General features: G+C 41.4%; 1 protein-coding gene across 2 annotated transcripts; it reads right to left on the bottom strand.

Moving 5' to 3' along the window:
• Nucleotides 1–1,516: 1,516 nt before the first annotated feature.
• sf3b3 (splicing factor 3b, subunit 3) lies at nt 1,517–18,304 on the bottom strand. 2 transcript variants are annotated; one of them, XM_076142126.1, is made up of 27 exons: nt 18,245–18,304; nt 17,450–17,584; nt 16,843–16,998; nt 16,437–16,607; nt 15,044–15,216; nt 14,597–14,738; nt 13,816–13,928; nt 13,284–13,421; nt 13,088–13,191; nt 11,951–12,116; nt 11,538–11,633; nt 11,257–11,329; nt 10,960–11,111; nt 10,518–10,673; nt 10,165–10,320; nt 9,857–10,000; nt 9,460–9,582; nt 8,686–8,840; nt 8,116–8,290; nt 7,695–7,900; nt 7,220–7,376; nt 5,813–5,938; nt 5,468–5,680; nt 5,151–5,249; nt 3,061–3,204; nt 2,822–2,926; nt 1,517–2,733 (listed from the first exon to the last, which is right to left on the bottom strand). In XM_076142126.1, the coding sequence occupies exons 2-27, from the start codon at nt 17,517–17,519 to the stop codon at nt 2,593–2,595; spliced, it is 3,654 nt and encodes a 1,217-aa protein (XP_075998241.1). In that variant the 5' UTR covers nt 17,520–17,584; nt 18,245–18,304; the 3' UTR covers nt 1,517–2,592. The 2 variants fall into 2 exon arrangements, with proteins under 2 accessions (XP_075998241.1, XP_075998240.1); XM_076142125.1 differs by having other exon boundaries at nt 18,193–18,301.
• Nucleotides 18,305–27,423: the final 9,119 nt, after the last annotated feature.

Below are 27,423 nucleotides of genomic sequence, written 5' to 3' on the forward strand. Positions count from 1 at the left end.
CAGCTGTCGTATTCCTTGTGTCAAGCCACTCTTGAACAAGAGACAGCGTCAGAAGCGTCTCGCCTGGGCTAAAGACAAAAAGGACTGGACTGCTGCGGAGTGGTCCAAGGTTATGTTCTCTGATGAGAGTAAATTTTGCATTTCCTTTGGAAATCAAGGTCCAAGAGTCTGGAGGAAGAGAGGAGAGGCACAGAATCCACGTTGCATGAGGTCCAGTGTAAAGTTACCACAGTCAGTGATGGTTTGGGGTGCCATGTCTTCTGCTGGTGTTGGTCCACTGTGTTTTCTGAGGACCAAGGTCAACGCAGCCGTCTACCAGGAAGTTTTAGAGCACTTCATGCTTCCTGCTGCTGACCAACTTTATGGAGATGCAGATTTCATTTTCCAACAGGACTTGGCACCTGCACACAGGGCCAAAGCGACCAGTACCTGGTTTAAGGACCATGGTATCCCTGTTCTTAATTGGCCAGCGAACTCGCCTGACCTTAACCTAAAGAAAATCTATGGGGTATTGTGAGGAGGAAGATGCGATATGCCAGACCCAACAATGCAGAAGAGCTGAAGGCCACTATCAGAGCAACCTGGGCTCTCATTACACCTGAGCAGTGCCACAGACTGATCGACTCCATGCCACGCTGCATTGCTGCAGTAATTCAGGCAAAAGGAGCCCCAACTAAGTATTGAGTGCTATACACGCTCTTACTTTTCATGTTCATACTTTTCAGTTGGCCAACATTTCTAAAAATCTGTTTTTCTAATGGTCTAGTTATATTCTAATTTTCTGAGATACTGAATTTGGGTTTTCATTAGTTGTCAGTTATAATCATCAAAATTAAAAGAAATAAACACTTGAAATATATCAGTCTTTGTGGAAGGAATGTATACATTATACAAGTTTCACTTTTTGAATGGAATTACTGAAATAAATCAACTTTTTCATGATATTCTAATTATATGACCAGCACCTGTACATACAAATATATAGAATAAAATACATATAAACTATTTTTATACTATAACCTAAAGCAATTCATCATATTTTATATTCTGTCTTTCTTTCTACTTTATTGATCACCTAACCATTAGGGTGGTTTTAAATGCAACCACGCATCAATAAACACACTTAAAATGTAACTTAACTGCTCATAAAAAGGATGTGAACATGGTCTCTTTTCTGCCGGAATGCGGCAGCTTGTCTGACTTGTATCTTAACCTATTAACCTGCCAATAGTAAGGGAATAATAATCTAGTTTTTGCAGAATGACCATCGTCACTGAAATTGTTTAATGAAAGCTGTTGATTCTGTATAAAGATGGATTTTTACAGCAGGACTTAGACCACAAGGTCAGCAGATCCTTGTGTCCATGTTTGGCTTTTGTGAACAAAATGAACAAAAACTAATGACATAGGGACCGTTAACAGCTTTATGATTGAGACAAATGTAGCCATGGACACTTGGGAGTTGAGCAACAGCTCTTCACAGGACAGTTAAGAGGAAATGACTTCTCAAAACACGTTAAAAGTAAAAAAAACAACTTTATTTACAAAACAAACCACTGCCCCCAACCCACAAACCCCTGAATTGAGCGACATGTGTGGAATGCCATGTCTGTGCTTGTGGCTGAGGTTGGGAATTTACAGGACTGAGAACACCACCCAGCGCAAACCTTCACTGCTCCCCCACCCACTCACGGAGTCTGAGCTCGAGCATTTTCTAATGCCACAATATGTAAGAACTTGTTGACCTGTGGCCTGAGGTCCAACTTTGAGCCGACGAATCATCAATTAGACATTTGGGGGATAAGAGGTTTCATACCATCTGAGAATATGGTACAACCTCCATTAACAGATCAACCACATCATAACACATTTACATTAAACATGTCCATTTCATTGAGCGCAAAAATACAGAACAAAGTAAAAATCAAAAGCAACAACTGTCTTCTGTCTGCAGCGTAGAAAGATTCATTTTTAGAGTCTCAGGCGTCACCAGGCATCACTACACGTCTTCATTGGGGACTTTCTATACATCTACTTGTCATGAGCTATTACATAATAATCGCCAACTCACCTACAGATGAAAGTTTTGGCACAATTTTCCTCAATGGAGAATTTAAAGGAAATTTGCGCAAAACTGTATGAGTGAAATGAATGACTGGGAAGGTCGCTTCACTGAGCTGCTGGGTGAAGTGAAGCAGATGTGTCTTTCTTTCAGTGGCCGTATGAATCACTTGCAAATTGGCCACAAGGTGAATCACAGCCACAGTGCAGAGTATTCAAAACTTCCTGAGAGGTGAAACCACTGATTGCCTGAACGGAAACCTATCATGGGAAATGACGCTTTTGGATTCTCGCTGGTTTTGTTTCCGTGGATCTGTGGAAACAGCAGCCAAGGGACGTGCAAGAAACCTTATGCATTTTTGAGTGAATGGTCTTACACTCCTGTTTGTGAACGCTGCTCACATCCACGACTGTGATAATTGGGACGACATGTGATCGCCTGCACTAAACTGTATGACAACCAATGCATGTCCATGGTTGTGCACTGGTCCACCTGTCTCTGCTGTGGGGATCTGAACCTGTGTGTATAAATTAGAAGGCGTAGCGAGTGCGAATGTCCTCTAGTTTCTTTGAGACCTCTGGCGGTGTTCGGTCCAGCTCCTCTGCCACACTCTTCTGCTTGTGAGGGTCCATGCTGTTAAACTGCTCACACAGATCTCCATCAATCACATTCTGGGGAGGAGGATGGAAAAGAAACAAGACTCAGTACAAAGTGGTGTTCAACAGCGTGAACAGAGTGTAGAGATCAACCGAGACCAACCTTGACAGGGAAATAGTAGGATCTAAAGCTCAGATGGTCTCTTCCACACATCGGAGGGAACTCTGAGCGCATATGCATCTCTAAATGCTGGAAGAAGTCATGGTCCTGCAGAAAGAAAAAGCCAAGAATGAAAAGGCGGAAGGGAGACAAATGTGTCATGTGATCGAGGTGCACAAGGTTACAAAGTATTCCAAAGCCTTTAAGATAAGATATTGGTGTAGACTATGCACGTGGGTTACCTCATGTGAAGTGAACGGGACCAGGATGCCAATGCCGCCAGACAGTGTGGTGTAGACCAACGACTCTGAACCTCCAGGGATCAAAGTGGTTTTCTGAAGGGACAACACCGTCTCTCCTACATGGTAATTTACGATCACCTCAGCCTGCGGAGACAAAGGGGACAGAGTGTTTTTCTCATTTCTCTCAAAGACTGATGTCACTTCAGCCTTAGCAAGAGGATTAGGAGACAGAGAGGGAGAATCATTGTGGAAGATCGTCGCAACCTAAACGCTCTTCTTTCCCCCCCAGTGGACGCTTCGAAATTGATGGGGTCTGATGGGGGATTAGAATCACAGTATAATTATTTATATGCTGTCATTAAAAGAACCAAAATTGTCTTGCAGGCCGGATCAAACGGCCGGAGGTTCCCCACCCCTGAATTTGTGAACACGAGTGACTTGTTAAGTCATCACTTGGATCCAACTGTATTTCAACTGGATGTATTTAAAACGGTGAACTTCTTGTAAAGGTCAGGAAGAAAACACACACCGTCACCCACTACCAAAAGGAAATTGGTACGGATGGTCCAACTTAATCCAATAAGCATACAAAAAACATGTCCGTCAGTAAGAATCAGAGGGTATTTTAGACAAAGAACGCATTTGGGAGCAGTGAACCTGTGTGTGCAAACTACAGACGGGACATGACTGCTGTCATCAGATTAATGAGACCAAGAATGCAAAAACAAAGTGAAATGGAATTTATAAGTATGATTCCAAGTTTGGTTTTGTGCCCAGAAATACCATCTCCAGAGAGCAGATAATGTGTGTGTGGTCATTAAAAAACTGTAATTGGTGTTTTCTCGGGCTGTGTTAGTCTCTCTCTGAATTCTCAGAGGTATTCTGGAGACAAACTTCACCAAATACTGGATCATTATACTGTGTTACTATACTCGTGATATAGTTTGTGATGTAGCTGATTTTCTCCGTCTCTCTAACTACTGAAACGTGCCAGCATTCCTTTGCCCGTTCCCGTCCAATTCTGCTTACATTTACTCATTCTATAAGTAGCTTGAGAGAAACTCGGCCTGTAGCTCTGCACCGTGCTGTTTGATCAGGAAAGCACGTGAAGTCGTGATGCAAGATTTTTACTGTAAATGGATTTTTTTCAAAAGAAATTTCCATTGCAATTTTTGTGACGATTTGAGTATGGTATATATCCCTAAAAGGGACATAGAAACACCTTTCGTTGAGATTTATAAAATATTAGATTATGCCCGTTTCCATCAGCTATACTGAGAACATTTGTACGGAAACACTGGTTAACTAAAATCACTTGGATGGAAACACAGTTTAGGTTCTGATTGCCAGGGACAGACAAAAATAACATGTCAGACAATACTAAACCGTGACAATTTGGATTCAGACAGTCGCCGTTTTCCTGAACAGACAAGCTGCGAGACTCCTTGTCTGTGATCTTTTGACATAAATCAATTAAGTACATGTGGAATGGATCTAATTGAAGGTAGGGCATCATTTAAACAAGCCATGTATCACTAATTAAGTTCAACCAGCCAGCTGCACACACATACTGGAGACATTCTAAGTTTGGAAAGCTCCAGATATCCTTATCCTCATCTAGAAAGGGACAGTGCAGTGCCAAGGTCAAGGGACATCGTCAAATCAACAAGCAGTGACAGAAACAGCTGTTCACAAAGCAACTGGAAATAACGGATAATGTCTCATTTGGAGGGACTTTCCCAGTTAGTGCTACCATAACAGTTGTGACCAGCATATGTGTCACTGTGCATTTATAGAATGTGTTTCTATCGTTGCATGTGTATGCGCATACTGAACCTATGCTTGATGTTTTATGTAGTGCGTTTGTTTGTCTATGTTTTGTGTACATCGTCTGTGAGTGCAGACACAAACACATCTGAGCTTTCTGGTGGGACTGACTGCACTAGAGGATGGAGCTATATGACAAAATTGTTTGGAACTAAAAAAAAAAGGTTTTTAGTGAGGACAAAAGGTGTGGACTGACGGACAAATGCACCAACAAACTCACTGCTGTGCCCTTAGCACTGGTGTAGTTAAAACAGGAATGTTACCTTCTGTGACGCTCCATTAAGGAGGCCTCTATCCCACAGCGCTTTGTTTCCTGTGGGATCTTCATCCACATCATCACTGGTGTTGGGTGGAAGACGAACCTGGGAAAAAAAACAAACATTTTCTGACTTGTGTGTCACACAACGGCCCATAAAGCTGTTTTGGTTGTGGCTGGTCTTGATTGTGATTCATAAAAGATATTCCACCGCATAATATTCTGTTTTCTCCCCGCTGTCATTAAGGGGTAAGAATAACAAATTAGTCTAAACATGCAAGTCAGACATGCAGAACACCCAACAGTCTCCCCCCCATTGCTTACAATGCTGATGTTCCCAAACTTGTCAGCAGAGGCCATAGTGTCGTAGTCTAGCAGGCAGGCTGTGGTCACCCAGCGGGGATACGTGTCATCTGCAAAGATGATCAACTGGTTCTCATTACGCCGGTAGCGAACCCAGAAGAGGCTCTCCTGAACATCAGTCACAATCACACGCTGGCCAATGGTATGAATGCCTGTCACCAGGTTGGGAACGTGCTAGGAAGAAAGAGGAAGAGGAGTTAAGGACACTCAACAAAAACCATCTCAAATTTGACTGTGGCGTGAAATCTTAGTCATATGCACAGTAGAGTCCATAATCGACGGGTTCATAGGTGCATCCTGTTTTACCTTGTTCTCACACTTGCGGAGCAGTTTCTTTTTTCCAAGGTCATATATTCTTAGCAGCTTTCCAACGCCGACCAAAATTCGTCCCTGAAATGGAGCGATGGCCAATGGGACGTCCTCTACTGGTGTCTGCCAATCAAAACATAGCATATAGGTGAGATGAAATCTACCCTTCAATATGGCTGCAGCAGTAACCACACAGGTTTTGTGAGGTATATCCCAACAAGTAATTCAATGGAAAGCCAACAGTGTTTAAAATACAGTGTGAAATATTTAAATTCAAATAACAAGTATGGAAAATTAAAGCAAATACTTCAAGACGATACAGCTATTTCTGAAAATCCAATAGCAGATGCACTTTTCCCTTTTTTGTTTAGTTAAGTATAAGGACAGTTACTTTAGCTTTTGTATCGTGGATCCGTGCTAATTTGCAGCAGTTGGTTTAAGTGTAGAAAATTCCTGGATACAGATCAGGATGGGTATAAAATTCAAATCTACTCAGTTCACACAAGTCCCACCTCCCAAAAGAACGTATAATAATCTAGTGAACTAGATTTTTGAGATATTATATATCATTTTTTGTATGCATGGAGATAATACAGAAAGAGAGTCAACGGAGTCAAAACGTGAGACCATATCGGAGAGTAATATAGACCCTACAAGATGGAAACATCCTCTGACCACAATATGTCAACGTTACCTTACTGAGAATTGACTGTGTGTGTGTGTGTCTCTGTCTGTCCGTCTGTCTGTCTGCATTCCTGTGACAGTGTTTGTGGTCTGATATTTGCCTGTACCACTGTGTCAACTTGTGGTTGCAGAATCTGTGTGTGTGTGTACCACACAGCCTGATCCAAAAGATCCAATGGTGGAATGGTTGGGAATTTCCTCCAACATGAAAACCACTGGACATTATATTGTGCAATCATTGTGACACTCCTGACTCATTTCCCCATCAGGTGGCAGATGCATGTGGGCTGATTCACCCTGATGGCCGACACCCTGCTCAGGTTTCTGGGGAATTGCCCAAAAGGCAGTACATGAAGTGCATGGAACATCTCCCGTGTGGTGCCATGATCATTTATAAATATCAATATTTTCGGCTACTCTGCCTGCTGCAATTTCAAGAGCCTTTGTCCTATGAGTCCAACGCTCATCTTGGCATGGCCAGGTAGCACATTTTATACAAGAAAGTCCTTTCGCACTCTTTTACTGTGCATTTATGCTTCATTGTTCTTTCATCACCTACCAAGTGACTATCTTATCCATTCTACCCTCCTTGCATTGAAACATTTGAACTGTAATGTATATGTGAAAATGTCCAACCAGAGAAAGAAATCCCCCCCAAAAATTTTCAAAGTTAAAAAATGAATACAACATTTTGATGGGCCAATGTTAATCAGAACCTACCTTGTGCATGAACTCCAACTTCTCCCCTCCCCCGGTAAGCCGATAGGTGTAGATGAAGCCCCCAGCCACTGATCTGGGGTTGAGAATCATGTCTCTTGCCACGCCGACGAGAACATACCAATCATCTCCTGTGTTGGTGAAACGACACACTGCCACGCTAAAAATCCGACAAAAGAAAGTTTTAGTTGAAATTCTGTTTCCTTTTTACTATGTTTGCTCTTCATCAAGAACAAGATCCAATATGTTTTTGCACATCCCATCAGAGACGAGCCTCCTTTTTAATGGACAATAAAGGATGGACACTACTTTTCCGTTTTTGGACCAGCATGTGGATACAAAAACATGCCAGGGTCCACTCCGGTTTGTTTCATGGCATTTAGCTGCCCCCTTTCCTCTTAATAGACTTCTTCCACTTGTTTAGAACAAATCTCCACAATGCAGACAGGTTTACATTCCTCATGGCCACTGATCTCACCTGAAAGCAGCTTCATTCTGTTCCAGCTGCACCTGATCCAAGGTCGTCCCCTGAATGGGGTTGACCAGCCGCACTAGTGAGGCCCACTGCCCAGCTCCAGCTTTGGGGGACCCAAAAATGGCTTCGGGCAGATTCTCGTTGAGGAAGGCAGCAGCCATCTCTGCGGCCAGTTCCCTTTCATCCTCTCCAGCAGCCTCCACCATCTCCTGCGGGGGTAACAGAGACAAAGACCAGGAAGAGGTGTCATTGAAGTGGGTCGTTTCAGTGTTCCAGGCTTGATGTCAATCTATTCCTCTTTGACACAATCAGGAGAAAATCTATTTTCAATGTGCTGAGGATGTACAACAGGCAGAAAGTGTCCATGTGCATGCCAACACAGAATGCAATGAAACTTGTCTTGTTGCTTCACATGAGCTCATACCTCAGCCATCTGTTGCTTTCTCTGAGCTTTGGTTGCCTCAGTGTAAGCATTGTGGTCAGTCTCAATCAAAATCAGATTGTTGGTCTCTGGGTGGATGACAAATCTTCTTGGCGTATACTGCAAAGGAAAAGCCACCTGGTTGAAGACTGCACCCAACTTCTCCAATGCCAAGATCCTATCAGATAAAGACACAGGATAGGAGGATGAGCAGGGAGAGATGGAAACAAATCACATTTAAAAATATACAATATACAACATATCTTCACCATGGGATTTATGTGATTTCAAATTATGTGAACTAATCTTTTACAAGGCCTGGGTTGGCAAATCTTGATCACATCAAGTCTAAAGTGCAAACATTTCCAGACCATTCAATCACTGTTATCAGTATATTACAACTTAACTTCAATTTGAGGCCAAACTGATTTTTTTTTCTTCTTTTTTTTTCAAAACTTTCAAAAAGATTTTTACTGCATCTAAAGATGATGGCGATGAATACATATTCCATTTTCCACAGTAGACATAAAAGTAACAAGGTATATGTGTGTATGTAGCAGAGAGCTCCAGTACCTGAGTGTGTTGGTGGAGATGGCCACTATGCCTTCTGGGCATTGCTCCGACGCAAAGCCTGATGCATACTCCAGGGTCTCATACGATAGAGGTGTCAGATGGAAGCGAGACTGGTACGAGTAGCTGAGCCAGGAGCGACTGGACATGGCTAGGACCTGTCAAAGAGAGACCAAGACATTACTGCATGGCTGCTATGGAAACTGCTATCAGTATTAATTAATAAAAAGGAGATTTTCCCAATTGCACAGTGTCGATATTCCGTCTGGTCAGCTCAGTAAATAATCTAATACTTGCCATGATGATCAATTAAACAATTACTGATTTGGAATGGAATGTCCCTCGGGATAATTAACTTCTATCTTATCTTAAACTGAACAAGGTCAGAGCAGAAGACAAGCTGAGGCAGATGGGAGGAAGGACTGAAGTTTATCAAGGACCTTGCCAGGAATCAAGAAAGATCAAAGGGAGAGAAAAACTAACTCTAACAAGGCCCCTGACATTTGCACTTTAAAGGTCATGGACAGGATCACTCACCTAAAAGAACTAACCTTAAAAAAAAAAAACTACTGGAGAGAACCACTGTGATGAAACAATCAACAGTGAGCCTGTTCGCATCTCTCAATGTGGACCTGATTGCATGATAGTTGAAAAGTAAAAAAACTGAGCAAAAATCTCCAGTAAGAAGTTAACAACAATTAACATTCACACACTGACTGAACGTTGAAGTTATCTACAACTCAAGAAAAGGCAGAAAATCTGGACTGAGTCACATACCGCTTCCTGTCCTTGCATCCTAACTCTGAAGAGTTTGACAGGTCTTGAACCCAGGTAGCGTGTTCTTGTATCAGACAGGTCACCAGTCACTGGGTCCAGAACTGTCCTCAGCAGCACACCATTCTAGGAAAGAGGATAAAACACAACCAAGTATTACACCGTTATTCCTAAACTCTGTAAGACAGGTGTGTGTCCTCTTTACCATGAGCAAGTGTGTATTACATGTGCTTTCATTCGGTTTCAAAAGACACATATGTGGTAGTCGGCAGTTTTTTTATAAAAGAATTATCATTACGTACAATCATAATAAGCGTTGGATATTTTGTGTGGTTTATATTTGTGGTCACGGCTAATTGTGAAATAATAAACACTGTAATGCAAAGGTGCATGAGAATACCTGCAGTCCTATGTTGAGGTAGAGGAAGCCGATGGTTCCCTTTTCTCCCAGTTCATCCTGTTTCTCAACTCCTCCCATCTCCACAATACACAGACTCTCTGGCTGCGCTGGTAAAGCCTGCATACTTAATGGCTGGAGACAGTCCTAAACATGAAGTCAATTTCAAATTGATTAGGACAATTTCATCACAGAAAACCCAACTACATAAAAACAACCATGTTAAAATGTAGACAAATCAAAATTAATTCAGTGTAGTTTGTTTTTATGTCTTTTGTGTAATAAGACAAGCATGTCATTTTTGTTCATACCGAGGGGTCCAGGGAGATGATTCGGACAGTGTTGTCAACCAGTCCAACAGCCAGGAAACGAGAGCGCTGCTCACCAGGTGGAACATTTGCAAGACTCATACAGACAACATCTGCAGACATCTCCTTCCGCTCAGTGTATTCATTCAGCTGGCCTGACTAGATAAATATGAAAGAGGGAGAAAGGTACCACGTCACTTTGCAGATTTGACAGGGCGCTCAAAAGAAATTGAGACAAAAACATTCAGTGCATTGTTTTCAAACACATATTTAAGTGGTGAAACAATGAGCCAACCAGATAATATCTTTGTCTGTAATTATACATCGAAGCGTACACATCTAGTATTGTTTCTTACCGGGTCCATCTCAAAGTATACCAGCTCTCCTCCAGTGAGGGCAATAACCACTTGCCGCTGGTTAACAGCACAACGGACGATAGTTTTCTTTCCGGGTGTCTTCCACTCATTGACACGCTTGTCCGCACGGATGTGACGGATACCATCTGGGTAAACCTGTACAGAAATGGTAGGGAAAAGTATGTGAGTGAGAGATGGCAAGAATATAATAAAATTTTTCGGATTTTAACAACCTGATTGTATGCAATTCATAGAAAATATGGCATCAGTAGCCTCAGCACATTAAGTTCCAACCCGGATTCAGGCCCAATCTCAGATAATCAAGTTGTTCCTCAAACAATATGGACAATTTGCAAAATCCCACTTGTAAATACTGAACTCCAGGTATTTAATGTGCTCTTTGCTATAATTGAAGGGGGGATTAAAGGTGCAATTCACCCACCTGCACCAAAGCGTCTTCACCAAGCAGTGAGCAGGAAAGAGTGGGTGTGGTTCCCAGGAACCCGGAATCCGTCACTTCCTCTACAGTCTCACCGATGGACAGGACCAGAGTGGCATTGACGAAAGACACGATGATGTAGGCGTCAAACTCATCTATTGAAAAAAATTATGGAAAGACAAAAGATGTGAGTGACCACAGTGAAGCACAGGGAGGAGAAATGAATGAAGATTGAAAGTGAGATGGATATGCTTTGCAGAAAAACATGGTTCTAAAAATGTGTACAACTGGTGCCGTTACCTTCCACATGTCTGCGTACAGTCCACACAGCATTGGGGTTACCAGGCAACTCGGACACAGCCATTTCTGACACCTGATTCAAAGAGGGACAAAATTCTTATCACCAAAAACCAGGCTGGTACATGTGGCCTGAGGGCACTGCTGAGATCAGAATATGTAACAGACTCTTCAGGTTTAAATCAGAGAAGAGACATGACTTTACTCATCACATTCACAGTCAATAGTGTGGAAGCGAGCGTGTGTGGCACACGGTGAGCATGCTTGGTGTATAGTGTGTGTACCTCCAATCCATGCCTCAGGACCCTGAGAGTTGACCTGGGTCCTCGTCCACAGGCTGCATACAGCTGAGGCGTGTCTTCATTAGCCAGATCAGCTATCTGTCAGACCGAACAAAGAGAGGACAGTGAGCCAACACACACGCCTTTACACCACTTTGCTTACACTCACATTTGTAACATTACCGAGACATATGACTTAGTAAGTTCAGGGAGTTGTGTTTTTTTTATAGCTGAAGTCAGATTTAGTCTGTGTTTTATCACGCCACATTTAATTAATGTGAGATAACTAATTCACCTAAGATCATGAATATATCATGATTAATACTTGGTATAGGAAAGAGGACAAGAAAACAGTGTGAAACTCAGTGAAATTCTGACATTGCAATTGTGCTGATCAAAGCAGCACATACACATACCTGACATGACATGATGGGTGACAAGTTCTCCTGCTCATCCACCAGCACCAGGTTCTTCAGGGGGCGTGGCTGGAAGAAGAAGGTGTCTCCTTCCTCCAGTGGCATTGCAGATGAGAACTCGGGCTCATCGTCATCATCACCCAAGTGGGCAATCTGGTACAGGTAACTGAGGAAACGGATAGAACAATGTGAGCAGGATTACAAAATGCCCTACAATCACACGCTTTTCTGTGGATAACAAGTTTACAGTCACATTATCAGCCATGAGTCACCTTCACATTCTGAGCAGTAGGGCTATAAAGCATTTTCAGGCATTGTTGTGCGATCTACTAGCTTCTCTAATATGCTGTGATAACACGTTAGCATTTGTTAGAGCGAATTCACCACGTAGACTCACGGAGATAGAATTATCAGTTTATTACAGCGCCGGTCCACTCTGTATCACTACATGCAAAGCAGAAGAGAATGACAATTTCTTCAGGCTTGTACCATATCTTTATAGCCCACACAGAGCTTAACATCTGGTGTATATCAACCTAATTGAGACAACAAGCTTCTCCATCCTATGCAAGATTTACACCTTCTTGACTTAGTGGCACAACTGATAAGAACTCTCGAGACCCATGTAGTGCAGAAAGGTGAAATTAACGCATACATTTCTCCAACAGTCCACATGTGTTGACATCTTGAACTTCCCTAGTCAACACCATAAAAAAAAAAAAAACCTATAACAGCATTGTACTAGCCGACTTGTCGCAGCATGTAGTCTACTATAACTTCCTCATGATATGTCAAAATCACAAATCATTCATGCTGTCAGATTGTTAATCTGATCACCTTTGCCTTATAAATTAAGTTTTCATATGACGTGGGCATGTGGCCTAGGGTAACTTCTGTTTCTTTAATGCATACCATCTACTGGCTGGTCTGCATTGCACCAAAAGTGAAAAAAATGTTAAATCTTTCCATATTTTTTTTTTTTTTTTTCATTTTGGTGCAGGCAGAGTGAGCCTTGGAGGTTGCAAAAGAATTTCCAATGCAGAACAAACACTGTTATAGCTGCCTGAAGACTTGTTGCTCACTGATAAACAAAAGTAGGATCTGACAAGACAAATAATCGTGTAGACTGGGGCTTACTGGTTTCCAAACTCTGAAGAGACAAACAGGAAGCCGGTCTTCAGAACACACATAGCTGTTGCCACGGGGATGGTGTCAAAGTACTTCAGCCTGATCTCTGTGACCTAAGAAAACACCAGACAGTATTTTACACTTCATTTTCCCAGACACCAAGAAAGTAATAACAGTAACAGCTGTAATAACAAACTTTACTCACCATTTCCTCATCTGTTTCCAGAGTGACTTTAAAGATGTCTCCCTGCTCAGTCTGGGCCAAGAAGAAGAACATGGACTTGGTCTTGTGGGTGGCCGAGCAGACAAATATCATGCCACGCTCTGGGTCATCCAGGTCATTCTAACAAAGGGGAGAAGAAAAGGCAGAGAAGAAAAAGGTGGTATTTAAAAAGCCTGCAGAGCTGAAACAAGAATCTTGCTTTTCATGCTGTAAGTGAAAGTTCCCCGTCAAAGCCCGTGTCATATACATACATGCTGAGATCAGAGATGATAAATCTTTCTCCATTGATAGTCAGAGAAGAGACATGACATACTCATCCTTTCTACAGCACAATGGGTATAGTAATGTATTTTGATCAAACAAGCCAGCGGGTGTTTTTTCAGTAAGCACTCCCTGACAATCAACTGGACAAAACTAGCAAATAAGACCACAAAAGATAAGCTTGTGGTCATCAAGTACTGTATATCCAACTGATCATGCAAGAATGATGCTACACAGTAAATTACAGTCTTACCCTGCGGCGTGGGATTGGACAGCGGATGTCAGGCTGGTCCCCAAAGTTCTTGTACGTGATGTAATTCTCAGAGCAGATCAGAACTCCACTCGGTCCATCAGAACCCCCAGGAACTAGGTGAGAGAAGACGTGCAATGAGCTGTGATGATCACTGTGATGATCACTGTGATCAAAAAAATTCTGAACCCTAACGAATGCAAGGCTCCTAGTAACACTGCTATGGGCTGATCTAACAAAGTTGTTATGGGGGAAAAAAATATATGATAATATAATTATATAAAAAATATATAATATTCCAGTTAGTTCCATTATGTGTTTTTTCCACCACTTTGCTTCCCGTGTTTTGAGAAACCATTGCACTGCTGAGCATTTCTTTTTGACTGAAGTTGCCTCGTTTCAGCAGGCTCCAACCACAGGAGTATTGAGTTTGTGTTGATTGAAGCTGCTGAATTGACAGTTACTCTTCAAGTCCTGGTGAGTGTGTGTGTGTTCATGCCGTTTGCATAAAATATTGAAATATTAATGAGAAAATGTTATATTTATTTTGGGGGAAATAATTGCTATATTGCTTAATAAATATAATCTATAGATTAAGTGTTTTAACAAAAAAATAATCTGTAGATTAATCGTTAAAAAAATAATCGTTGCAGCTCTATTTACATTATTTGCCCTTATTTATGTAGTTTCAAATCAATGTGAATACCCAAGAAAACAAATGAGAAGGAAGATTCTTGTTAACGATCAAGGCCTGCAGCACCTCAGCAACGCAACGTTTACTTACCAGTGATGAGAAAGTTCCCGTGCTCTTCCAAAGCTTCACTGTACTTGCGGACGACATGATTCAAGCCCAGATCCAGCTCATAAAAAGTCAGCGTTTGTTGTGTGTTGGCTGCTGCTTCTCCTGTAGGGTCATTGTCAGCTTCCTAGAAAGAGCAAACACAAATGATCGGAACCTGGCAATGTAAGGCCTTCATTAAGGGAGTGCAACAAGAACTCTATTGATCATATCCAACACGGCTAAAACTAGTAAACGCCAATAAAAATAAAAAATGGACAACACTTCATTCATCAAGATGACTCCCTTCATATATGCTGAGATCAGAGATGATAAATTGTTCTCCAGTAGTAGTCAGAGAAGAGACATGACAAACTCATCCTTTCTACAGCACAACAAGTATCACAGGTAAGTATCATCAGGTAAGAATATCCTGAGTTTTCATAATCTTACCTCATAATCCATTTCCAGGCAGGCAAACATGGGATTTTCAAAGCCTACATCCACTCCTACTACATGGTAGACCAGTGTGTTTGCTTTGTGGGCTTCCAGCGGAGAGGAGATGGTCAGTCTGGCAGCTGCATCTCTGTTCAGAATATACACCAACTTCTGCTTCTCTATAGCTCCTAAAGAGGGACGAGATATCAGAAGTGTCTTATTGCATTGAAGATTTGGCCCTGTAGCAGTATAGTAGACACACCTGTACAATCCAAGGACAATTTTAATCTTCTACTTTTACTTTTCAGACATGCATAGTTGTAATTGTATGTGGTTGGACTGTAAATGTAAATTATGTGGCTAAAACAACATGGTTTCAAATAAGGTTTGTACAACATCTTACAGCTTTTCTTTTATACAAGCAGGGTTGCACCTGATGATTGTAACGATTAATTTACAGATTATTTTTTCGATAAATCGATAATCTATAGATTATATTTATAACACAATATAGCAATTCTTTCCCCAATATAAATATCAAACTTATCTCAGTAATATTTCAATATTTTCTTCAATAATCTTCTCTTGAAAACAGACAAATGTAACAAAGATTATGCCCTGTAATCCACAACAAATAGCCACGCTTTGACTATGAATCTTCGTTCTACAATCCAACATATTGCTTATTCAATTCCAGTGATCGAGCGCTATCTGTATTTAACAAAAATACATGCAGCAATGTGATATTAATGTCACTTTCAGAAGAAATAACTGTGCAACCTCAAGATTAGCAGCCTAACATTAAATCATCTTTAATAGAAAAATGTAACTAATTGTTTATTATAATGACGTTAATATCCAATGAATATAAAATTTGTGCAATTTGAGTAACACAAGAATAACTAAAACTTCTGAATCAAATCTCAATTTAAACACCCAAGCACACACAGACGCGCGCGCAGGCCTCCATGTGTCCAGAGTAAGAACATAGTTCGGCATTCAGCTCACTCATACATGACTGTTAAAGTCAACAGATATTGTAAAATGGACGAATAACACATGATTATAACGTTGCCATCTTGATAACGCGCCCCGCGATGCTTTCGCTTTAGGTGTTCGTGCAGAGCAGTTATACTGCTGCGAAAAGCCATTTCTAGTTTGCAGAACTTTATAGTATTTGCCGTCTGTCTAAAATACTCCCACACTTAACACGATCGTGCGCATCAGTTTTTGTGCACAGCTTGTTTTCTGATTGTTTTTTTTAACCTGGCGCAGCAGTCTTGCGTCATTGTGACGCATCGACACACGTTTTGGCAAATTGACGTATTTACGTAATCGGTTCACCCCAGCCTAACTGGGCTTTATTACTAATGTATGTATTATTATCATGTTCACAAAGTTATCATACCGATCATGACGGCTCTGCCTTTTGGGTCCACAGCGAGGAACTGTCCAGGGACGATGCGTCTGCAGCCGCTCTTCCCAAAGGTTTCCTGGTGAATCTTCTCAAACATGTTTTTTGATGGATGATATTCCAGGATGACAATGCGACCACTGTCACTTCCCACCACTATGTAGTCTACAAAAACAAACCAACATATCAACAACGCCACACTGACCACAATGTAAACCTAATACTGTATGCACTATGGATGATGACAGAGATGGTTTAAATTCACTCTTTAATAAACGATTTATAAAGATGACACTACATGCAAACAAGAAGCATTTCAATTAGACAAAGAAATGTCCTGGTGCAATACTGCAAGAATTTAATCTGTTAATAGACATATGAAAGTCATGTAAATACGCACCCTTGGTTCCTCCTGTGAGTCTGAAGGCCATCAGGGACCTGACGATGCCAAACACCTCCACTGTGAGCAGAGTGTGAACCTTGCCTGTGTTGGCATCCGGCCGTAATAATTCCAGGATCTTTCCCCTGGAAACAACAATCTCCTGCATCTTCGTTCCTGCCAACATACAAACATCCCATTCAGCATATGTCAGATGTGAGCTAGTAACTGTAATCCTGTACGGCTTGTCTCTGAATGAGGAGTGTATGCTGTCGCACAAACGGCAGAGGTATTGGTAGTTCTGCTGCTTGATTTATGGTCATAGAACAGCTAAGACATGATTTTAAGGAATAAAATGGCTTCATTTGGCCTGTGTATCTGGAACAGCCAACACGTGCACAGGCATATTAAGTATACAATACACGAAGAGGGACAAAACCATGTAATAAACAAGCACAGACTAAACCAAGAGATTAGTAAAAACTGACATGTTACTAAACACCTCTGATTCTGAACAGAGGCAGAAAGACAAAAGGGCAAGGACAGGTTAATAACTCACATAACTACAAATGGAAGACAAGTAGAAGCAGAGTGACAGCAATGTGTGTGTGTTTATGGGAGGTCTCACCAGAGAAGTTCCCATGGATGGCGTGGGTGATGCCAGTGGCTCGCTGGAGGGTGATGTTGTAGAGAAACATAGCTGCCTTTCAGTGGGCCCCACCAAGTTATTCTGGGTTAAGAGAGCCTTTCGCCTGGCTCAACACTAGAGAAAGCAAAATAGTTTATAGTTGGGTCAGAGAGAGAACAGTTGAAAGGTAAACTTCCGATTATCTTCAATTTAAATGAGACACAAGGGTGTCAGTGCGCGTCCGTCGAGTTCTTCCACCCCAAACAGCTAACCATTTGAGTAATAAGACCTTCATCACATCCATATCACATAAGCTCTGAAACGATCTAATGGAGCCCTAAATGGGCTGCTCGGGGTTGTAATAGCAACTTCCACAGTTTGCATCCCAGCGGCCTGCAACACCGCTGTTAGCTAGCTTAGCTTAGCGAAGGCGGACTTTACCATTAGCACGCCTGTTCTGTTGCCAATGACTTTGTTTGCAATTTTAGCCACTTTGAGGTTGGCATTACGTATAACCTGACAATAGTAATCGGAAAAGTGCGTACACAGCTAGTAAGTATGCCGGTTTAGGCTCTCGTGTACGGCGCTCGCGGGTTAAGCCGGAGCCCATTCATACAAAGCGCCAATTCTTCTTGAAACATCCTGTACTTTCCTCTATATTACTCACAGTCGAACTCAGTTCCCATTCATACTACATGCATTCGATTAATCACACAAAATTAAATATTCCTGGAAGTATTTACCGGCGTGTGAAATGTGATGATTCTGATTCAAAGTGGATATAAATTCATTTACACGAATTTTATTTTCCCGCAACTCCGGAGGCCTGGCGACAGGTCGACGTTCGGGGGTCCTTCCTCAACAAATAGCTCGTCATATGAGTAGTCTAAGAAGTGCCTGACGGAAATGTGAGACACGCGCTACAGTAACATAACAATTCCAGTAGGTGTCAGCAAAGACTTCGAAAAGGTCAACAAATAAACCACAAATACCAGGTTGATAAAACTTTTACGATTTTGCAATTTATAAACAAGCTTGCTGGATAGTGGGTGTTTCTGATTGACGTATTAGTTGAAATACACGCTGTTGATGGCACTTGATTTCTGTGTTTTGAGCAAAGAATTTCATCAGTTATTTTTCTACATATTTGTATTCATTTCGTGTACACCAATTTCAATAAATTATAACAACTGTGGGAAATCGAGTGCAAAGTTATACATCACATCTGTAAAGAAAATTATATCTGGAGTTTGTTGTGTCATGCTTGGCACTTGTTGTGGAATTATTAATGGATGGTGTGCTTGATTAGATGAGAGCAATCGGGGCGTTAATGGCATCTCCAAATTCCCTCAACTCTCAAATCATTTCCAGGCAAATCATTTTCATTCACTCTTTCTATAAAGCTCACATTAAATAAATTATTTCCGCGATGCTCTGGCTTTCAAAATAAAATCCAATTTAGTTTCCTAACGATTTGCCATTCCTTCTTTTATTTTGTAATGTCAAACAGGAATTCACATCCGTGGCCGCTCTCCTAAGTTCTCTGGGCATCCCCCCTACAAAGACACCATCCTACACCGCCTCCTGACCCAGTGGAAGGGCCGTCCGACAGAACCAGTCTACGGTCTTTATGTGCTACAGAACATAATATCATCGATCAGTTAAATTCCAGCACCGAGTCAGAGGGTTTCGCCTCCCTGGTGTCTGCTGCCCACTGGTTTTGCAGAGAGTGAAATCGTAGCTAACGCATTTTGTCGCCGGTTGAAGCATTTTGCAGCTTGGCTTTGCATTCTGAAAGAGTGAAAGCACATTTAGATTCCGACAGCGTGAGTTCATGAGCGGCGAGAACCGCTAGATGCCCGAAATAAGCAGCGGCGGCAGCAGCAGCAGCCACGAGCAAGACTGGAACCAACAACCGTTTCAGGATCTCAGCCTGAACCCTCGATAAGGTGAGTCTTTAAAAAACATGATCTTTGATGCATCCGTACTGGTGTCTATGTGGAGAACTGTGCAGGGGCAAACAAAGCTGCCGGTGTTAGTGATGAAGATGTGTGATTGTCCTCCTCTGCTATCTGCTGGTCTGGTTCGGTCGGAGGCCATCGGATCTCTATCTCGCTCCGTCCTGTGAGGCGAGGCTGTGACAGTATGGACACTTGACTTCAGTCCAAATCAATCATTCTTTGTTCTCATAACACCCCATTTCAAAGAAAGGTGGAGCAGATCCAACAGAAATGTTTGACATTTATTTTGATATAAGAACTCATTCAGGACCACTGTTTCCTCTTTAAGGCTCGACTTTTGGAGATGTGCATTGTCACATACAGTACGAAAAGCCTATATGTAAATAATAGGAATTTATTATGTATGCATGTATCCCACTTTATCACTCAACACTCCAAATCTACCCTCTCCTCCTCTGACCTCCTGTTTTCCTGCCACTCCACCTTTCTTCTCCTCTTCATCCTCCATGTGTTTGTCTTGTCGGTCTTTCCACCTCTTCTATTCAGACTCGATACCCTTCAGCCCTCCTCCTCAAACCTCTCTGCCCTTCTCTGGTGTTTGTCCTCTCTGCCCCTCAGTTCATCTGACTGTCTCTCTCTGTCATTCGTCCCGGCATTGATTTGCATGGTGGCGTTGCTAAGATACGATAGCAATTGGAGGCCATGACAGAAAGGGTATTTGGAGAGACAAGCATGGATGTTCAGAAAAGAGAAGTGATTATTGAGGTTCTCTTCTCTTCTCTTCTCTTCTCTTCTCTTCTCATTAAGGTTATTTGAAGTTGTGTAAGCAATGGCTCATTAGATTAAGTTTGGTCTGTATAAACCTCATTTGATGATCATGTGATGGATTTAGCAGAGAAGTGAACTAATGTCTTAACTCTATACTATAGGAAAGTGATTCTACATTGAAGCCTTCAGTGTCCCAAATTCTAAACTTTGTATTAAATGTTCACATTTTCTTTTATATTGGGTGTGTGAGATTTTTGTGATATTTATTGCAGCAGTTTGAGGCGAATGGTTAATATCTATTCTGACCTGATGAGTGGACATTCTTGGTGCATCATGAGTGTATCCTTTAGTTAGGAAGTTTACATACACAAGCACAATGTGCAAATTGTCATTTTGAATGTGTCTAGACAGGCTTAGCTGGGGCTTGAGTGAAGCAGGCCTCACATTCTCACTGTAAACATTTCAGCCTGCTGTATACAGTGTATACATCATTTCAATGATTTCCACCCAGTCAGTCATTCATTAATAGCAACGCACCAGCTGTTACATCAGACCAGGTCTATTTGTGATAGAAATGTATCTTGTTACCGATTGACTAAAAATGTGCCTCTATGCACTGAGGGACATTTGATTGATTGATTGATTGATTGCCTTTTTTTGTTTTGGCTTGCACAAATATTGCCGACCCACAATGGACAAGACACAATGGACATTGCTGCAGTGAAACAAAATCTTCCTCATAAGAACAAACTACAGAAGAAATTGTACATCATTACAATATTAACTGAACTAACTGATTGTTACTCTTACTATAGTATATATCAACTGTCTTGTAATTCAAAAGAAAATTCCATCCAAAAGAGGTCTACATATAAGACATTTTATGGACGAATGCTCTCCTTAAGTCATCGTTTAAGACACAATAAAACATAAAATGCGCTTCATTTTCGGTCTAGCCAAGGTGATGGAGCAAACCAAACTTTCTCTACAGTTCAGGGTAATGTGAGTGTATAGAGCCTGAGTGTGTACACAAGGAGCTTTGGCTCAATGCTGCTTAACATACTGTAGGTCTATACATTATAATTATTTTGAACATGGCAATATGTTTGGAACTTCTTCTTTTTAAAATAAATGATGTCATTCAGACAAGTGAACAAGTCTATTCCAGACATGAAGCATCTCACAATTTATGTCTAATATTAGGAGGCTCCCATTCAATATCAACACAAACAGCCCCATCTGGTGTGAAGCTGTGGTGTTCTGGGTTACCCATTGCATATTCCCAGAAACCCCACACACGTCAGCAGCATAGTCTGAAATAGGACATACACTGGGCTTGTACTACTGTAAATAAGCTTGGTATCCCAGATCTTTACAGAGTTTACCTTTGTTCAACACTGATCCCAGCGCTCTACCCTCTGAGTTAACCAAAACCCTAAGAGCTTTCAGATGCTTATCCAAACTAAAGCCCAGATATTTATACTGAGCCACATGACAGCACTGCTGAACCAAAATTAAATATATATGAACTTCTCTCAGCCAAATGTTGAAATGTACAATTAGTTTTTTTTTTTTATCTTGATTTACTAAGAGGCTCCATTTGCAGCACCACTCAGACACGATGTTCAGCAAGTACTGTCTGTTAATATTTGCCTTGTAAAATTATTCGCATAGAATAGGATTCTGATAATCAACTTTCTCCCCAAGCTTAGAGGATGTTATTTGAAGAGCTGAATCATTAATATTTATCTGTGTCTTATGAGCCAAACCTTTTATTCACGTGTTTCAGATTTAGTGCTTCTCTCGTTCAACACAATGCTACTAAATTCCCATAAATGTCAAAGGAGTTACATTTCTTTAAACTGGCTTGTTATTGGCTGGAACTATAGACTAAAAACCAACAACAACAGTTTGTTTATGGGAGAAGCTGGAAACTACTTGGGCTCTGTAAGGCAGCCATTGTCAAATCCTTGACATGTTGTCCTTGCTGGTTCCTCTCCATATGTGATCATAGATTTTACAAACATTTTCCATAAACAAAAGATATCCATTATGTGAGTGACCAAGTGGGAAAGAGACAAAATAACAACTCAACCCAGCCCTATACAGTATATTTGGACAAGAAAACATTTTTGCTGAATAGACAGTTTGGATACATACATTTGACATACAATGTTTGTTTTATAAAATCTAATTTTTACATCTTTGGGATACATACCAACTGATTTTTGATCAGTATTCCTTGAAGCTAAAGCTGCCCTGTAGCATTTGTTCTATTCACAATTTGTGTGTTGCATGTGGTGCTGTAATGCAACACCACTCTTGTTTCACTCAGCTAATCTTACTTGTGCATTAGCTTCTTATTTGTGCTGCGGCATGATACATTCCCTAATCTAGGTATTACCATCTGATGGCTGACTGGATTTACTGTCCAGATTAACATGCCCCTCATTTGGCTCATTGACATCCTGTGACTGTTACACCCCTGATCCAATCCAAGAGGAGACATGGATATTATGACATGGAGGCATTAGCCGCCCAATTCAGACAAACAAAATCACAAACATCCTCCAAAGGAAATATGTGAGGACATGGGTACTAAACATAACTCAGCAGATCAATGATGCTGTCAGTACAGAATGTTACAGGACCACCATGCAGCCCACCACCCAACATTATTCAAACCCTACTATGTCTACTTCAGGGCTGATCTTTGATTTGATTTAAAACAGTTGAAAACTTACTTTGTACTCTGAATAAGGTAATGACCTGATTAAACATAATTTAAACAGAATCACCAGATCGATATTATTGATGAACATCTCCAGCTACAGACAAATGGATTCACTTGGATACGTAAATGATCTAATTCTAATTCTCTGCAAATGCATTTCCTCACCTGGCATGTTTTTCCTTGTAAGCTGATTAAGCAACAAGTCATGTATATACGGCAAAGGAATCCTATTAACTCCACCTCTGTGCAATATGTGTCATACTGGCATTAGGTGTTAGGTGTGTTAGGTAAGACCCAAGCACAAGCACATATGTACTCCTGGACACGAAACAGCTGATCCTCTAAGCAAGTGGTTCCTAATAGGATTCTTTCCTGGCAAACCATACACGCACACGATCAAATGCACATGATCAAACACACACACACACACACACACACACACACACACACACACACACACACACACACACACACACACACACACACACACACACACACACACACACACACACACACACACACACACACACACACACACACACATTTTTTTTTTAGACTCTTGAGACATTCTGAGAATAGATTTAAAATGTAAATTCCTGCTGTTCAATGTCATGAGTCATCTCAGAGTCTGCGACCAGCCAACCAGCAGAATGTGCAGAATGACAGTATGCAGCAAACCTCTACTGACTACACATATGCTGGTTGGTTCACACATCTACATTTGTTTCAACAGCATTGGTTTGAATGATGTCAACTAACCAAGCATAGGTGCCACTGTAATTGATATATTTCTATGTTATTAAACACCCTCTTTGTAATAGTTGCAATTTACTATTGCTGGTGTGAATCCAGATAGATGGATATACTTTATTGACCCCGTGAGAGAAATTCTCATGTTCCAGCCACAATAAAGATAAAAGATAGATAGAGCAGTGCCTATAAGGTGTAAAAACAACATAATTAACAGTATAAAGACAAAGACATAGAAGAGCAATAATCAAAGCTAAAAACTAGAAACAAAGCTAACGTGTGTGCGTGTGTGCGTGTGTGCGTGTGTGCGTGTGTACGTGTGTGTGCGTGTGTGTGTGTGTGAAATGATTTCCTGAAACGTTCTTTGCGACAGTGGAGCCGAATGAGTCTGTGAGAAAACGAGCCCCGCTGTCTGTCCAGTGTGTTATGGAGGAGATGGGCTGGGTGGTCAGTGATGGAGAGCAGTTTGCTCAGTGACCTCCTCTCCATCAATGGCTTGATCGGCTATTGGCTTCCGGTTGCGGCCAATGACCGACCTGGCTTTAGGGATGAGTTAATCATGTTTCTGGCCTCAGTAGCACTGATGCAGCTCCTCCAGCAGACCACAGCAAAGGAAATGGTACTCGCTAAATCCGACTGAGAGAACATCTCCAGCATCGTGCTGCACACATTGATCTGATTGATCTTCCTCAGCTTCCAAGCTTCTTCAGGAAATTGAGTCTGCTCATCCCCTTCTTGTACACAGCTTCACCGTTGGCCTTCCAGCCCAATCTGTTGTCCAAGTGGCTGAAACAGGGACCAAGGAATCTTAAATCTTAAACGCTGCTGCAAGACAAAAGGCCTTCAGTATAATCTGGTATACGGGGCATCATCAGGTCTGCAAAACAAAGGCCTGACTTCATATTGTGGTAGGTAATGAAGTCAAACCCCTCCAGCCTCTAAGCACACACTTGGCAGCAGACAGCTGACAGGACACAAGGCTGAACTTCCAGGAAAAATGGCGCTTTTTACACACATGCACGTACACACAGATCAAACGGAGACATAATCCCATATTTATAAACTACCTAACTATAACATTGCACTGTCTATCTTATCACGTTTAACTGCTTATTTCTCTCACATTTAACCTTTCGTCACTGGTGTTGAAGCCATCATTTAAATCCACTGACTGTGAAAGGAAGCTCTATGCTGTGTTGTCCTGCCATTTGTATACATTAGAGGAAATCAATTCAGTTGGGCTTTAGTTTGTGTTAATCTTCATTTATGTGTCACACCATTGATGGTTAGCTGGTATTGTTATTTATGCCCAATTATTTCTTCAATGGAAATCACATTTTTCTATCAGGCAATTTCCTTAGGAGGGGGGCACGTGGGATCAGTCCGGCAGTGTATCTCCCCCTGTGCTTTCTGTTTTGGTCGGTATCCGTCTGCGCTCAAATAAAGCACTGTTAAATTAAACGATCTCTGTCATAGAATACAGATGTACCAGTATAGTTTGCTTGGTCAAGGACCAGTGAGGATGTTAAGAACATGTCAGGTTACAATATAAGCTTTTCCATGGATAGTGGTGTACTTGAAGCACATTCCTCACATTACAAAGGCATCCATTTTAATGCTGTTTCCTTTTAGTAACTTACAAACCCATCGTGGTTAGCTCCCTCACCACACTCAGTGGATCTGCTGACACGAAGCTTTTATAAACCGCATGCTCCAGACTCGGAACAAAGGGAACTTGTACTGTTTTAGCTCAGAATGTATGGCTCTTTGGTCTCAGGTCAGCAGATGTAACACTTATATTGAAAGGCTCGGGAAATAGGACTCCGCAGCAGAAAGCACACTAACTCACTACTCACTACTGATAAGAGAACAAAGCAGGTTTTACTTTTGTCAACAGACAGGCTTACAGTTCGCAATTTGAAGGCAAAAAAAACAGCAGCAGGCAGAACAAGACAATACCCAGCGCAGCACAACCAGGCAGCAAAGGTGATCTAGCAAACAGTTCATAATAGATAGAATAGAATACAGGTAGAGTTTGGTGATAAGGTCAACAATGTATTTACCTTCTCTTTAATCAAATCTAAAAATCCAAATCATCATCATGCACCTCATACATTTTAACTGTGGAACTTTGCTGCTCTCTGTTGTGCTTTTGCCTGTTAAATGCTTTGACATTTGAATAATTGCATTTGCGTGCATTCATGATGCTGTGTGAGTGTGTGTCTGTATGTCTGTCTGTCTGTCTGTCTGTCTGTCTGTCTGATAGTCTGATAGTCTTAAGAAAAGCCCAGGGCCTATTTACATACGTCAAGGTGCATACATTTTTTTTCTGTGCTGTTCCTTTCATTGAATTTGTGCTTATGTATGTGTATGTGCTATGTATATCATTTGTTTTTTATTTAGAGAGGCATCGATTTATCATGCAATCACTGACATAAGTGTGCGTGTAAAGACGAGAGGAAAAGGTCTAACTCAGTGCCTGAGACTACCAAGCAGGTATATATTTGAAAGTAACTCTCTTCATAAATGGCTGCCATACAGATCCTGCATTGATATGAAGTGTTTGATGTGCAGGTCCTCTATTCGTTGTACACTACTCTACTGTGATACATACAAAAAAAAATAGGGACAGCAGTGCAACAAGCTTTGTGTAATTGATCCTTTTTCTCTGTATCTAGACAATAAACTTTGACCAGGACCAAACACAACATCTGGTGTGTTTCAAGAGCTTTCAAGAAAGTGAGTGGATAAATTGTGGTAAATACACAATTACAATCCAGTCTTTTTTACAGGTACTCACCAGGACCAAACAGACACTGTGTTGAAAACCCTCAGCAAAACAACACAAACCATACAGCAATTCCCTTATAATGAACTCAATGTCCAAATACCAGATTACCTCTCTGGGCATCTGTGTGCTTTGCGCTGCAGAAGGCACATGGAATACTCGGGCTCAGCTGAGTAATATAATTATAGATCACTTTCCTGCTCTTACACACACACACACATGCACGCAAACACACACACACACACACACACACACACACACACACACACACACACACAGTTATGAGGCTTGAACAATAGATCATGTCATTTGAAATCTGCTGTGGCAAGACTCAGAGGCCTTCTCCAGTGTTGCCTAATTAACTCATCAGGAAAGCCTTAACTGGGTTAATCTGATACTGAGGGAACAGAGTTTTAATAGACTCACACAACATTAACTGGGTTAGTCAGTTTTACAGTGACACAACCAGTGTCAGTTTTGGTCCACACAGGCTTGGAACTGGGTTAACACACAGGTCATCATATTGATACTGCCTCAAATAGGTTGCTTTGCTCCATGTCTTTCTTACCTCGTGCACATCAGACTGTTGTAGATTGCACAGTTACACATGACGCTCCAAAGCAATGTTCGGAGAATAAATAAACAGATACTCAGCGCACCAGAGGTGTCAGGCTGATGGTCCCTCAGGGTAAAGGGAACCTTGGTGACAGACAAAAAGACAGATGGGCTTGGCAAGAGATCCTCTTAGTGCCAATCAGGAACAAATCAGATGGAGACCAACAAAAGGATTGTTTCACTGGTTGACTCCACCAGGTGCATGTTGGCCTGCATGAGATGGATCTAAACAGTAAGCACAGGGGTCGAGAGCCCTTCCGAAATTGACTCTTGAATCAATCCAATGACTTGTGGATTCAGGCATAACCTTATAATTCACATATACAGAACATATAATATGGTGGCTAATTAAATAATG

This window comes from Genypterus blacodes, unplaced genomic scaffold (assembly GCF_046128005.1).
Source record: "Genypterus blacodes isolate CSIRO-AG114 ecotype Tasmania unplaced genomic scaffold, CSIRO-AGI_Gbla_v1 ptg000021l_1, whole genome shotgun sequence".
In the NCBI taxonomy this organism is placed as follows: Eukaryota; Metazoa; Chordata; class Actinopteri; order Ophidiiformes; family Ophidiidae; genus Genypterus; species Genypterus blacodes.

What these genes read in the sequence shown, in the direction of transcription:
- sf3b3 (XM_076142126.1), bottom strand. Translation starts at nt 17,519, where the DNA reads ATGTTTCTCTACAACATCACCCTCCAGCGAGCCACTGGCATCACCCAC. An exon ending in GGATGCAAGGACAGGAAGCG is followed by an intron (nt 8,841 to 9,459) that starts GTATGTGACTCA and finishes TCTCTTTGACAG; the next exon opens with GTCCTAGCCATGTCCAGTCG. An exon ending in CCTACTATTTCCCTGTCAAG is followed by an intron (nt 2,734 to 2,821) that starts GTTGGTCTCGGT and finishes CCTCCTCCCCAG; the next exon opens with AATGTGATTGATGGAGATCT.